Here is a 15,737-nt window from a genome sequence, read left to right on the forward strand (position 1 = left end):
TTTTTTTTTTCTTGTTATAAAATGCATCTTTTTCATCATTAAACCAGGAGCTCATTAACTGGAGGCTGAAAGCTGACTAGCTGGTCAAAAGGTGTTTTTTGCACTGGCCGGGGATTAAGCTAGAATGCTAATACTAGGGGCTTTATGGGGGCCAGGATGAGAACCAGACAGCTGGACGAGATTAAAGCATGGACTCCATACTGTTTGAAAACAGCCTCAGTTTTGAAGAGTTAAAGTGCAGCCGTATCGCATGTGACTCATCGATTTTCATCTGTTGAATCCTCCATCATGCAAGTGGGCGTGCAGCAGCTGCAGTCATATTTTTGCTCGACGACGAAAACAAGGATGAACAAGCTCTGCGAAGTCCTTTACCCGTTGACGGTTGATGATTTTGCTGATCTTGGCCGCAGGTCAATGGACATCAGCTCATGGACGAGCCCATGGAGGAGGGAGAGTCTTTCTCACACTGTGTAGTAATGGTCTTTGCATTCATGGCGTACGTCCGACCGCTCGTCGTCGTTGCCTCATCCCGATATTGTCTGTGCAGGAAGACGGGACTTATAAAGAGATTCCCATCACCCATCATGTGAAAGAGGGCTGTGAGAAAGCCGATCCGTCTCAGTTCGAACTGCTTAAAGTCCTCGGTCAGGGCTCTTTTGGCAAGGTAAGGGAAGTCATCAGAGTGTGATTCTGCTGTTTCCATCAGACCCTACGTTTGAGTCCCTCTAAGTATTTTCTCTTTCACTCAGGTGTTTCTTGTCAGGAAGATCGTGGGTCCAGATGCTGGACAGTTATATGCAATGAAAGTACTAAAAAAAGCATCTTTGAAAGGTAATGTAGTTCTGTTTGAAGTATGCCTCAGCACAAACGTTCAATTCACGGGTTTCTAATTCTTTTTTCTGTCATCTCTCCAGTCAGGGACAGAGTTCGCACTAAGATGGAAAGAGACATTTTAGTGGAAGTTAATCATCCCTTCATAGTGAAATTGCACTATGGTAAGAGACAAGTACGCACTCACTGAAGCGAGGTTTGTCAATTCTGTCGTGGGAAAAACTGGGTTCACCCTAAAAACTTATTAATCATGATTATTCACTAAATTGTAGCTCTACCTTTAGCAGTAATAAGAGCAGAGCGTTGCACACCGTGATGCAGCTCAAAGGGCTGCTAATGCTAGCTTAGCATGTAGCGCAGATCAACATTTTGTATTTGTCTGACTGGGGAACATTTTTTTTTTTTAACAATGGTTCTGTGTTTAGAAGTGAACACCAACGTTCATACTGTATTCCCAGCGACATTCCAGTCTTTTCCCTCTTGGAATCATACACTTTTTTGCGTTTCTTTCCACTGGATCTTGAAACATTCGGCGTTGTTTTACTGGGAGATGCTAATAGCCATTAGCTGCTTCCTTGTTTTAACCCCTGCTGCACATACACAGTACGTATGTATGTTAAAATGGTAAATAAACACGAAAGGCTTTATTTACTAACAAACTGAGCAAAAATAAAGTGTAAAACGCCAAAATAACAACTAATAAGCCGGCAGGTTTGATAATCTTTCATAAAAATGATGTATGCAACCAGAGTGAGCTACTGATGAATACATTTAAAAAATCAATGTGGCTATGCACCTTTACTTGATGACAATAAGTAAAACAAGTTTAAACTTATCAGACTTTACAGCACAGCAGACAAGATTCTTTGTAAGAAAAAAAAAGTGTCAGAGGAAGTACTGGTATTTATGCCTTGACTCTTTTCAAAAGGAAATAATGTAATTTTAAATTGTAAAGATTAGACAGTGGAATAGACGATGGCAGGATGGTGAAGAGGATCACGGAGAGCTTTTGGGGAAAGTGCATCTAAACCTGGAGCTGTGGTCTCTCCTTCTGCAGAGCTGCCTGCATAAAACCATGAACATTGGAAAATTATAAAGAGTTCACAATCAACTAAACAAGGTTTACATGAAAAGACAATCTTGGAGAATTGTGCACTTATTTTGTACAAAGAAAATCGAAAGTTATTTGTTTGACAATTAAAGCTATGGTCAGCGAGTTCTCCGGAAGTTTCCCCAAGTCCTTTTTTGAATAACTGCATGTGCAAGACTGTCTTACCTGCTCCTCAGGGGGACCTTTTTGGGAAAAAAAATCCTCTTCTATGACAAATCCCTGCTCTTTGCACTGGAGAGCAGGGTAAACAGAAATGTTTCCAAATCCATTTTTTTCTACATATAATTTGTGAACACAATGCCTACAGTAGGTCATATATATTAATCAGAACAGTGCTGAGTCCTTCTATTAATATCTGCTGCTTAGAGTATATTTATTTGAGCCAGGGCCAAATGGCACAGGAGGCTCATATAATAGCAAATGGCATTAAAACAACAAGCTTGTGTATAACCAGGAAGTCTCACTTTAGCCAGGAAGACTCTCTGATTAAATAAGTCTATGTTTTAATTCAGGGAAGTTACTCATGGTGGGCAGAGTTGCCATAAATTTTACTGGAGAGTAGTGATACATCCTAATAATCTCATTCATATAAAAGGAAAGATTACTTTGCAATGAAACTACTCGATAAAGTCATTTTTTCACAAAAAAGTTACTAAAGTAAATGTATCTTTATGAATTCAATTCGTTTGGACAATTCTCTATGTTAAGATATAGGTCTTAAACTGTATCCTTAATGGTCTTAAAAAGTCTTGGGTTTGTGATACCTGCAGAAACCCCGATTGTTGATGAACTGACTGACGAAGCTTTGAGGTCTACTTTCTTACCTAAAATTATCCCAAGACTACTTTTTGGAAACTTATTTATTGGTATAAGCGCAATAAATGAATGCTCTCACCGTTCTCCATTTAACTCTGCTGGTGCAGCAATGCATTTTGGGATACCTTGCTGGTCCAAGTCCGCAGAAGGACGCATCCTCAGTAAAATGGGCGGAGCAAAAACACATCTAGGTGCTCTAAGCGTGCTCGTTTTGATGCTTGAGACTGGAGCAGCAGTTGGGCCGCCATCGATGACGTTTCTCAGGAAAACGAGTGCAGACGCATATTGAGCAACGGCTCATGGTAAAACTAGCCATAAGCAGAACGGCAGCTCCCCTCCCCCTGGATACCAAGAGAGCACCTCCTGTTGATGGTCCTTCAGGGATCACCCTATCCCTAGAAATATAGATGCAAATACGTTGAAAACATGGCGCACCATATGTCTGCTTGTGTGTGAAGCAATGTGTGCATTTAGTCAGCAGCAGGAACGATGATGGCGTCTAGTAGGCTCAGCCAGATTTTGTTCTATTGCTTGGGTGAATGCCATTGAATCTCATTTGGATCAGCTCGCATGATGTTGACAACTTAAGATATTTTAAGGGGGGGTGGTTGGATATCTGTTGTAGGATCTTTGATCTGATGGCTGCAGGATGCCCTGTCCTGGTTACAGCAAAACAAGCTGAAATCACCACCCCTTCCACCACCACAGTTGACAGTTGGGTTGATGTTTGTGTCCACATGCTCCATTTGCTTGCTCCAAATGTGACCCGGCAGCTCTACTCTGTCCTTCTCTGTTTAAGGGGGATTGATCCTGAGCTGTGGCGTCTCAGGATTTGGGGCCAGTGGGGCCAACACCCACCAGGTTGTCACTGTGAGCTCTATGTATCGCAATAATCAGTGGGACTTGATCGTTTCTTTGTAGAGTAAATATTGTAAAAAAATACAGATATATAGATCCAAATATATAGACACAGAATTTTATTGCTAAGGGAATTTAAATCTAGTCAAGAATACTGACATTCTCAGTAGGCTAAATCCTGTTGAGGCTCTTTGAAATTGAGGGCGACCCACCAGTGTTTGTTTAAATAGTGGACATCTGAAATCGCAGTACGCAATGTCCAACTGCCTCTAGACAGGCTGCGGGGGTAACAATCCTACGGCCCCCAAGCTCTGATCGTCCAATCAAATAACACGCGTTACGTTTATGTTCAGACCGGATAGTGTGGCGACCATCTAGGCAAGGCAAATATATCTGTACAGCACATTTCATTACAAGGACAATGCAAAGTGCTTTACATGATTAAAACATTGGGGGGGGGGAGGAGAACAGAATAAAGCAAGTAAAAAAAAAAACTGTTGGCATAAAATGTAGGAAAATTTTATCAAAGTAAAACATAGGAAAATGTAAACTAAAAGCAAATATTAATCTAGTGTTGGTTGTCCTTGCTGGCTCATTGAAGGATTGTTGTGAATCTTTTCTCTTCAATAAATGAACATTATGAGTGAGCCTTTATTTGTAATGTTGTGTATAAGAATTAAATTACATTTATTTTATATAAATTGCCATTTCTACTTATCTTATCTACTTATCTGTTTAATTTAACACTGATCAAAGTCAGGTTGTATGCATCACACTAAAGTTAGTTGCTAATAGGTGTTGAGCTTTTGTGCCCCACTTAACTTATCATGCCAGAGACGCCACTGATCCTGGGGCCTTGCGGCTCATTACGGTTCATCTTTGCAAACCGATGTCATCCTGCCTTATTGTTTGCTTGTTTTGGACCAAAGAGGCTTTCTCCTGGGAAACCTTTGGGGCCATTGTGATTGAGTCCTTTTTTAAACTGTGCTGTCAGGAACTTTAGGATTTAACACGCCAGCTGAGACCTGCAGAGTTTCACTTGTAGCTATCGGCACCTCGTGCAGTTTGTCTGAGCAGTGCATTATCGGACCTTTGGACGAATTTACTGCGAAGTCCATGAGAGATTGCCGACTGTCTTAAAGGTTTTCCTCTTCCGCTGCAGAACGGTGGACTTCGGCTTGTTTGGAAACGCTTAGAGCCCCTCCCAGATGGTTTGGCAACAAGAATTGCTTTTCCCAGATGATTGCTGTTTTCTTTTCTGCATGGCTTTCAGTTAGGATCAAAGCAGTTAAATAAATGCATTTGATCTGCAGCACCTGGCTGCTACTTTTCTACTTGACGTCAATTAAAGCAGCAGGGGTTTGTTTTTCCCACCACTGTATTGACAGTCGCTGAATCTTTCTTTTCCCTTGACTTTTAGTTCCTCAGTATGATTCTGAGGGATTATACTATATAAATGTTTTAGAGGTTGTAACACATTTATTCAGCACTTCAGGGGATAACTAATTTGTGTTCTCACCCCCTGCAGCCTTTCAGACAGAAGGGAAATTGTATTTAATACTGGACTTTCTCAGGGGAGGGGATGTATTCACTCGCTTATCCAAAGAGGTAAGCTAATTTATAAATGTATATATATTTTCACCCTGCTCTATTTTTTTTTCTGATTCAAACATACATGCATATGTTTTTTTTTTTTTTTTTTTTTTGTTTTAAGTTGTTCCTGTCCAAGGAAAGAAATCTCTATATATTCTTATTTCTAAGTCGTGTTTGTGGAAAATCAGTCCAGCAGTTGCATCAGGGCTCATTTTTAAACCCAAATCAGTCAGAACGTTACAAATTATTGTAGCTATTGTACAGCATATATTGTTTTTATTTGAAACCCAGTGCTGCCAAGTCATTTGTCCCTGCATGTTTTTCTGACTGCTTGTACGTTTTGAAATTTTGACATAGAAACAAGCTCTATTCTGGGCACGTTGATTTACTTTTACATTATCAAATGCCTGTTACTTGCCAGCTCGGCTCTTTTTTTTTTTTAAAAAAAAGGAAAAAAAAAATGCTTTTTCAGCACTCAAAACAATGCGCCTCTGCTCTCTAGACAGACCTCGTCCTGAAAGCATGTCTTACAAACAAAGCGGCCGCGCTGTCAAGTCAACAGATTGCTAACCTGTTTGACAAGTAGATTTCTGTGACAGTATTATCCTGTTCTGTGACAATTGAGATTAATATTACATTTGCTTGTGTGTGTCTGTTTTCACCCTTGTCTGCTGAATTTCTCCCTTGGAGTTCAGAGAGTAATTTGTCCAGTTCTTATTAGGTTATGTTTACAGAGGAAGATGTGAAATTCTACCTTGCAGAGCTGGCTCTGTCCCTCGACCATCTTGCACAACCTGGGCATAGTTTACAGAGATCTCAAGCCAGAGAAGTATTGACGATTTCTGACCTTTTTAGCCTTAAACCTTTACACGTACGCCACAACCTGAACTACACAAGCTACTAATTAGTTTTGCTTCTATGCCTTCAGGTCACTGATAACTTTTACTTGAAAGCTGTTTTCATATGTTTTAGTCTAGAATTACCTTTTCTTTTAGAGTAGATATTTACTCTGATTGGTGTTTTTTTTAAGCTGATTGACTTATCTGTGGTGTTTTATCACCATTTGTTCATCCAAACACCGGATGGCTGTCCTAAATACACAGTGCCAGTGAGAAGTTTGAATGCACTCATCATAATTTAGGGCTTTTAAAGATGTTTGAACAGTTTTGTTTTTTTTCTCAGGCTAGAATGATGACATGTCTCATAACTTTTTTATTTTTGAAACAACAATTAAGGAATGCAAAGCTTTGAATTTCATATGGATTCTCCTAATCCCACATTAAGTCATAAAATAGATACGAGATGTCAGTTTTTGTCATTCTGAGCACGGTGATATCTTAGTAGTTGTGTTAATAACGCCTGAGTTCAGTTTTATTTGCTTTGTTTCCTGTCATGGATCTGACTTTGCAGAATATTCTGTAGCATGTGTGAGGTTTGAAAGTGTTTGTGACGTTTCTTGTTTCTGTGGAGCATCAAGTTGCTGCACTTTTCAAACAGCCTAGGTGTTGATTTGAGTGGAAATTGAAGACGTCGGAGGGGTTTCCGTTATTCCACCCACTCTTTGCAATGCAGCTTTACGGCTGTTAGCAAAACAGCTGTAAAATGTACTGATGGTACATTTTACACTCCAGGCAAATGTCTTGTTACTGCAGTCAAACAGGATCATCTTGTCCTATCAAACAGCTTTCTCAATCATTTATTTGTCTGGTCCCTGTGGGGCAGATGCACTTTGTAGTTAAGCCTGAAGGGTGCAGATTTTGGAGACGGCCACCTCTCAGTCCAATTTAATGTTAAAATGTTGACGCTGAAACTGGTGTTCCTACGTCGTTTATATATTTGTTTGGTGTTCCCTGACTCCTGATCAATGCAATCATTTTCCTTTCATCTGAGACAGGATTCCCACACACACTTGGAAACCAGCTTTGGAAAGGTTAAAGCCAAATTTGTTGAAAATGGATTGACTGAATCTGCCTCAAGAAATTTAAATGAGCCTGAGTTGTGCTAGCTTGACTTGTTCATTACTGAAGTCTGTGGGTTTCCTTCCAACTTTCCTAAAGATTTATGTATATTTTACTCTGGATTAGAGGACATTTTGCAATAAATTAATCTGCTCTGGTTTTTAACGATCACCTAAGTTGTTTGTTGTATAATGTTTCCGGTTTAAATGTCTACCAAAAAAATGCCCAAATTAATGATATTCATGCATGATGAGTGTAGATTAGCGCCTCACTGGCACTTTAAGCAGAACTTTTTAGTTTATTTTAATGCGAGTTGAAATGTGGTACTTGAATCAGTCAAGTTTTAGGTCTGATAAGTGTTTTACACAAAAGGAAAAGGCATAGAAAGTAATTTGTGAAGATCTCTGAAAAAATTTTGATGTTTGAAGCCTAAGCGTCTTCCAACTTGTCTTTCAGCATCTTACTAGATGAAGCTGGACATATAAAGTTAACAGGTACGCCTTTGATTTAAAGAAACGTTGTGATTTAAAAGGGCTGTTTTAGATTTTAGGTAAAAGATTCGTCAAATGTGTTATTTTATTTATAACTGAAGTATTTTAATGAAATCCATATTTGTAATAGTGTTTTTTTTTAAAGAGTTATTTATGGTCTGTATGTTTAGTTTGGCACTTCCTGCTTTTACAGGCACTACATCAACAGTGTCTCTGTCAAAACATTAACCTGTGCAGGTGTCGTCCTCTTTGTAAAACATCCTGGTAATTTTTTTCCCCCTCATTTTATTTATCTTATGCAGACTTTGGCTTGAGTAAAGAGTCAGTAGATGCTGATAAAAAGGCGTATTCCTTTTGTGGTACGGTGGAGTATATGGCCCCTGAGGTGGTCAACAGAAGAGGACACACGCAGAGTGCAGACTGGTGGTCACTGGGAGTTCTTATGGTACATGACTTTGTGTTTTTAGTCACTTTATGGCCTGCAAAATGTTAGATCCCTCTGGAACCTTTTCACTTTTTGTCACGTTAAGCCACAGAGCTCAATGCAATGTGTAGGAAAAAACTAACCCCACTGTGAATCATGGTAGTGGAAGCATCACGCTGTGGGGATGCTTTTCTCCAAAACTGTCAGTCTACATATGCAACAAATAAAAAATATATCCTTTTGCTTCTGATTCATATTTTTGCGTTGCTTGTTGTTGCCCAGTCGCATAAAAATCTCCCGAAAACACAAAGTTTCCAGTCTTAATGTGACAAAAAGTAAAATGGTTTAAGGGTCTTTACAAGCGCACGTGTTTTATCTGATTCAGGTTTTGTCTTTCTTTGGGTGTTTCGCAGTTTGAGATGCTAACGGGGACGTTGCCTTTCCAAGGCAAAGACCGGAACGAGACCATGAACATGATCCTCAAGTGAGTCCTCGCGTGTGTCATGCCTCAGCACATGCTGTTACACAAGTCGGACTCCGTAGGTAGCGAACCCTCTGAGCCTCTCTCCTTGCCCACGTTCACTTGTTGCTCCGTGTTTCTCTTCCCACTCAGAGCTAAGTTGGGAATGCCACAGTTCCTAAGTTTGGAAGCCCAGAGTTTGCTGCGAATGCTGTTTAAACGTAACCCCGCTAATAGACTGGGTAAGGAAGCCGTTGGGTAACTCCTTAGCATCCAGGCAAACAGCATGCAGACAGCCACAGCGGAGGGGGGGGGGGGGCTGATCTTCTGACAACCATGAAATCAAACGCTGCAGGTTAACTGAACCAAAATGATTTGTGTCTTTTAGGGGCTGGGCCTGACGGAGTGGAGGAGATCAAACGACACGCTTTCTTCTCCACCATCGACTGGAATGTGAGCACAACACACACACACACACACACACACACACACACACACACACACGAGTTTCTCTCTCATTTCTCACGATCCCACATATACGAGCACACATGCAGCTCCGCAGCTTCTGCTGAGGCTTCACACCTTCCAATCGTTTGGCTTCATGACTGGTGGCCATCAGTCCTGGCCACAGCAACTAGGTTTGTGTGTGTGTGTGTGTGTGGGAGTCTGGGCAGCTGTCCAGTTCTCACTGTGTGCGCACTAATAGCCCTGTGTGAGTGTTTAAGAGCCAGCTGGATGCTATTGGCTGGACCTAGCTGTAGAGGGGATTGCAGGGGGTTAATCTGCGAGAGCGCTTGACTTCTCTTGAACGCATGTTCACACTCTCCATCCAGCATGTGTTAGGGTTTGATTTCTGACTCCTGCTTCCTGTGTGTGTGTGTGTGTGCTCCTGCTTCTTTTTTGCCAGAAACTGTTCAGGAGAGAACTTCAGCCTCCGTTCAAGCCCGCAGCCGGTAAACCAGATGACACTTTCTGCTTTGACCCCGAGTTCACTGCAAAAACGCCTAAAGGTAGACGCGCACACACACACACACGCGATCTCGCACATATGCCCTGATTATAACGAGCAGCAGCTCCTGCAGTCATGGAAACAGCACCGGAGTCCTGTCTGTAACTGTATGCGCTGTCTGTCTGTGTGACAACTCGTTTGTATGCTCAGACTCCCCAGGCATCCCACCCAGTGCGAATGCCCATCAGCTCTTCAAAGGCTTCAGTTTTGTTGCTCCAGCTCCGATGGACGAGAACAAGAGCTCCCCGTTGCTCAGCATTCTCCCCATAGTTCAGGTGAACATCCTTTTTACCTTAGCTCTGCTTAAACTCTCCATCATACCTTCACACACGTTAATTAGAAAACAGTGGCCTGCAAAATTTAATTCCAAAAGTCAAATTCGATCAGATTATACAGATTGGTCAAAAAATGTCCCATATAAGGGAACCAGTTGATTGCTCCAATGTCTTGACAAGCAGCAAAAAAAAAAGCTGTAGTTGAACATTGTAAAGTGGGCGAAACATAATGCATTGACTTTTGATTTATTGGAATTAAATAATAAAAATCAGTTTTGGCTTATTTTTTGTCTCACTCAAAGGTAACGAATGAACACTGCTGGGTTGTTTCCAGACAAGTCTTGTCTCATGTTGTTGTGACGGCTGAAGGATGTGAAACTCACTGCCGTCTACTGACTGCTGCCCGTTGCAGGTGCATGGAGGCTCAACCAAGTTCTCTGATCTGTACGAGCTGCAAGAAGACATCGGAGTTGGTTCTTACTCCATCTGTAAACGCTGTGTTCACAGGGTCTCTGGAGCAGATTACGCTGTGAAGGTAACTGCGTTCATGTTTTTAGTCAAAGTCTTTAAGTTATCAGTTGGCTATGAAAACATTACTTAGAAATTTCAGGGATTTGCATAAACTAACTTCATTCATTTCTATTTGAGAGCACAGCTGCTGCACCTTGGCAGTGGATTCATGGCATTAGCACCGTTTTTGAACCTCTGTTTGAACCTTTTTGCAGTAATTATTAAATCTGGTTGTATGAACAGGACCACCAGTAGAGGGCAGTGTAGATTTAGTTTCCAGGAACACTTTAGTGCTGCTCAGTTGCAGAAAAGGTTTCAGCCTTTGTCTGTGCGTGTTTCCCACAGATTATCGATAAAAGCAAGAGGGACCCGTCCGAAGAGATCGAAATCCTGATGCGATACGGACAACACCCGAACATCATCACCCTGAAAGACGTTGGTCACATTTATCTGTGAACTTTCTGAGACTTTTAACAGCTAAGAACAGCCTGATCGACTGACGGGTGTGCGGATGTTGCAGGTGTACGACGAGGGCAGGTATGTGTACCTGGTAACGGAGCTGATGAAGGGCGGGGAGCTGCTGGACCGCATCCTCAGGCAGAAGTTTTTCTCTGAAAGAGAGGCCAGCGCCGTTCTCTACACCATCACAAAGACTGTCGACTACCTCCACTGCCAAGGGGTGAGGCGACGCTGCTGCTCACACATACACATAAGCTGAGGGGGGGTCTTTCGACTCGTCTAAAGTTTCCCCTCCTGCTTCCCCGCAGGTGGTACATCGAGACCTGAAGCCGAGCAACATCCTCTACATGGACGACTCTGGAAATCCCGATTCCATCAGGATCTGTGATTTCGGGTTTGCGAAGCAGCTCCGAGGAGGAAACGGGCTGCTCTTAACCCCTTGTTACACGGCCAACTTTGTGGCACCGGAGGTGAGGGATTAAAAATTACAATCAGGTCCTTAACAGAAAAGTGTTGAGATCTCAGGTTGTTAACGCGTTGTTCTCTGTTTCCGGAAAGGTACTAATGCGGCAAGGCTACGATGCCGCCTGTGATATATGGAGTCTTGGAGTTTTACTATACACCATGCTGGCAGGGTAAGTGTGTGAGGAGGAGTGGCGCACAATGAACAGCAAAGTTATTGCCAAACAAACCAAAAAAAATAATGTTTAGCACTAATTAAAGCGCTGAACGGAGAACAATGAAAAACATTAGAAAATCACCAGAATAAAATAGGTGTCAACAAGAATTAACAACTTAGACGTGGGGGGAAAAAAATCTTGTAACGGATCATTTAAGCAGAATCGTCAAATGCTTGCGTTGTTTTTCTTGGTTGCGCTGCTGTTTTTCTACACGCAGAAGGAAAGAAGCTGAAGTTGAGTCATCAGCCTCCACTTCTCACCTCCTCTTGCTCTGCAAAGGCTGCTTCAGTTGTTAGATCGTTGTGCGGTCGGCACAACGGTCGGGTTTGTCTGTTCAACCTCTTCCTGATTCATCAACTTTACGCAGGTTACGGTCGCTGCTTATATGGCAAAACAATCAAAATAATAACAGTTTTATGCCGGTTAATGTTCATTTTGAGTATTGTTTACGGCTAATATAGTTGATGCTCCCAGAATTCACTTTCTATGAAAGCTCCAGTCTCACATAAGAGACATGATTAAAAAGAGGATTTTTTAATATCACATAAAATGTTGGCCTTCTGAAAAGTATGTGCAGTCGGTACTTGTCCTGGGCTTCTTTTGCATTATGGCACTGCAGCGTGGCATGATGGGAATCAGCCTTTCGGGTTTAGCTCCGGATGGTCTGCTGGTCATATCAAGATCGATAAGGCAGGCACCAAGTTTAAAATCAGCGTCTCCATAAAGCTTGTCAGCAGAGGAAAGCATCAAGTGCTCTGAAATTTCCTGGTAAACCAACTATGGACTTCATGAAAACATTTTGAACCAACAGCAGTAAATGTTATGACTCCCCAAATCATCACTGACACTGGAAACTTTTCACTGGACCTCCACCAGCTTGGATTCTGTGGCTCTCTGCTCTTCCTTCATACCTTAAGACCATATTTTCCAAAAGAATTACAAAACTTACCATCATTATAAAAAGAGGACTTTGGACTAGTGAGCAGCAGTGCAGCCCAGGTTTAAGTGGTTGAGGCGTTGTCTGGGATCCAGGACGCCTTAACAGCAGTTTTAGCTCGTGTCTTGGACACGCCGGTGTCTGGCAGATCTTTAGCCGCTGACTCCACCTTGTTAATGTCCTCTGAACAGTTGAATGGGCTGCGCTTCATAACCCGCTTCAGCCGGTCTTTTTCTTTGTTTTACAGCTTTTTCTACCATGCTTGGTTCTTCCACTCAACTTTCCGTGAATGTGCTAGAACATAGCACCCTGTGAAGAGCTAGCTTCTTTAGCAATGCCGTTTTGTCAGCCTCCCTTTAGAGGGTGTTAATGAGTCTGCTGGACGTCATATCAGACGTTTTCCCCGTGGCTTTTAGGTCATAAAATGTTTGTATTTGACCTTTTGTAATAATCAAATATATAAAAAGCCTTAGTTCAGCAAAGCTTGAAATACACAAGTCTGTGTGAAATAAATTTATTTGACTTTCTGGTTTTGAATATGACTTCAATCCTGGTTTTCAGGTACACACCGTTCGCTAACGGGCCAAAAGACACACCAGAGGAGATTCTTCTGCGGATAGGATCAGGAAAGTTTGCTTTGACGGGTGGAAACTGGGATACGGTGTCAGACTCCTCAAAGGTACGCCGACAGGCACTTCTCAGTTCACTGGCACCTCACCTTCTCAAATCCATTTCCCTTCAGTCTACCCCTAATCCACTCTTTACACCGTATTTGGATATTTTGTCCTGTATTATTTTATATATTTATGTAACTGATTACTGCGAAGGCTGCCATCCTGGACTCAGATATAGGGAGATGGCTTTTAAAGCAAGGACAGCCTGCTCCTCTAATGTATCTAAATGAGGAACGCTGTTCTCTGTTGGGGGAGGGGGAAAAAAACACCCATTTTGTAAATTTGGCAGCGCTGCTGGAACAGGTTGTGTTGTTCCTCGTGCTGACGGAACTGGTTGTTTGTTACAGGACCTGCTGTCCCACATGCTCCACGTAGACCCCCACCAGCGATACACGGCCGAGCAGGTTCTGAAGCATTCCTGGATCACGTGCAGAGATACGCTACCACACTTCCAGCTCACGCGCCACGATGCCCCACATCTCGTCAAAGTGAGTTGCGTTGGAGCGCCCCAGCTGATTGGCTGACTGTTTGACTGCGTCAGTGGTTTCAGATTAAATTACCACATCGCAGTATTGAGCTTCTATAAGAACTAGTTCACGTGAGTTAAAGACGACCGCTCGGCCCGCTGAGCCACAGTCGTGGCTCCTAAACATTTTTACATGACCAACAGCAAAGTAGTCCACAAATGTGATACATGGTTTGAATAAAAAAATCTGAAAAGCTTTTTTTACCAAACATGGCATTTTCCATGTAGGTTAAAACTGCAAATGGGACTTCTGTTGGCTTTCTTTCAACGCCTTTACAAAAAGGTCAGATTTGTTGTTTGACAAATGGTTGTCCTAGCAGCAGATTGTCCAACCTGAGCGCTGGATGTCTACAACTCATCCAGCGATAACTATAACCCTGTTGGCTGTTTCTCTGATTAATGCGCTCCTTGTCCCGACTGTCGGGTGTCAGAGTAAAGTGGGCCGACGAGTAATGAACGTCACACCCTGTATCGTTTTCCTTCTATTTTAGTTTTGTGTTTTTGTCTTGGTTGATCATGTAAAGTCTTATTTATTTATATATATTTATATAATACAGCCAAATACTTATTATTGACATGAAATCTTAAAGTTATGTTCTTCTTTATCCTTAAGTACTTTTTTTCCTATGCTTATTTTCATAGTCTCTCTTTTTTTTCTGATCCTTCATTCCTATTTGCTTCTGATTTTTATTTATTTTTTTTCACAATTAAAGCCTGAACACTATAAAATATAATTAAGTCAGTTACTTTTTAAAAAAATCATTTAGCATCTAAAATGGGCAAAAAAGACAGAACAACACGGGTGGCATGGAAAAGTCTGGACTTTGTGCTTTTCTTTTCATAGTTTCTGTCTTTCCTCGCAGGGAGCCATGGCAGCAACGTATTCAGCGCTGAGTCAGAAGACGAGTCAGCCGGTGCTGGAGCCGGTGGCGGCTTCCAGTTTAGCCCAGAGACGCAGCATGAAGAAACTCACCTCAACAGACATGTAGACACACGGCGCCCATCCTCCGGTTTTAGCCTCCTCCTCCTCCTCGCCAACGCGAATATGCCAACACATGGGAGCATGCAAGCACTCAGAGCCTTGGCCAGTCCAAACCTAACATCTGTTTTTAAAAAGCTATTTATTTGACCCATCGAGCATCAGCACTCACACAAAAACAACAACCCTGCATTGAAGTTGGCCAAAGAGGCATAGAGGACACTCACATATCTGTTACTGCTGGGGAGACAGACCTGTATTTATTTCCACAGCTCTCATATGCACTTACCCTCCTCGCCTTTCATTCATTCTTCCTCATGTCGGGAAGAAACACACCAGCTGACGTTCTCCTTCACTGTGATTGGCTGATTCAAAGCTGCTTCGTCAAACTGTGCCCCCACCCCCTCCCCCAACTGCTCTTCATCATCACTCTGTCATTCCTCTCCCCCCCCCCCCCCCCCCAATTCCCATGTTAGCTTTTCCGCTCTTGAACTTGTTTTCTTCAAAATGAAGTAATGTGTTGCGATGAGGGTGGTGGCAAGATGATATTGACTGAGGTACATATTAAGACTTGTTTCCTCTATGAGACTAAAAACAACAAAAAAAAACATGAAAAGGTTTCTGCTTGTGGCAGATTTAAAAAAAGTCCCTCAGGATCAAAATCAATTACCAGCACTTTTGGGAACATAAATGCATGTTTGAACTGAACTTGTGTTTCATTTCCCTTTCAAACTCTCCATTTGACTCATGTTTGTGATACAACCGAGGTATCAATAAAGGTTACATAAGCTGCTGATGGATAGATGAAAATACCAAGAATTTGAAGGTTATATGATGTTATAATTATAACAGAGACTTTTGAAAAAAATACGAGTGTCTATATAGATATCTATATATAACTATGAATAAATGTGTGATGATAGAGATGAAGAGCATATGGTGGAGGTGGAGGGATTTCTCTGGGGGGGACGGGACGCACCCCGTCGAACCAGAGGCCGAGTTAAAGAAAAATATTTCCATTGATCTCTCTTCAAAAAGACATTGTGGAAATTGTATGATATTGTATTTATTTCATTTGATTTTTAAAATTCTATTTTTTTCTTTCAAGTTCTGTATATATTGACATTAAAGATCATATGGACATGC

The 15,737-nt window shown here is 41.8% G+C and overlaps 1 protein-coding gene across 1 annotated transcript; it reads left to right on the forward strand.

Annotated features, from left to right (window-relative positions):
- Nucleotides 1-406: 406 nt before the first annotated feature.
- On the forward strand, nt 407-15,737 carry rps6kal (ribosomal protein S6 kinase a, like). Its single transcript, XM_036127223.1, is given in 22 exon segments — nt 407-470; nt 548-664; nt 750-831; nt 915-995; nt 5,145-5,224; nt 5,931-5,993; nt 5,995-6,038; nt 7,624-7,661; nt 7,961-8,103; nt 8,496-8,566; nt 8,696-8,784; nt 8,931-8,995; nt 9,450-9,552; nt 9,702-9,826; nt 10,239-10,361; nt 10,682-10,771; nt 10,857-11,015; nt 11,104-11,265; nt 11,354-11,430; nt 12,974-13,091; nt 13,434-13,574; nt 14,476-15,737. Coding segments are annotated over 22 exon segments (2,139 nt in total). The 5' UTR covers nt 407-428; the 3' UTR covers nt 14,602-15,737.

The sequence above is a fragment of the Fundulus heteroclitus genome, chromosome 23 (genome assembly GCF_011125445.2).
Source record: "Fundulus heteroclitus isolate FHET01 chromosome 23, MU-UCD_Fhet_4.1, whole genome shotgun sequence".
NCBI classification, from domain to species: domain Eukaryota; kingdom Metazoa; phylum Chordata; class Actinopteri; order Cyprinodontiformes; family Fundulidae; genus Fundulus; species Fundulus heteroclitus.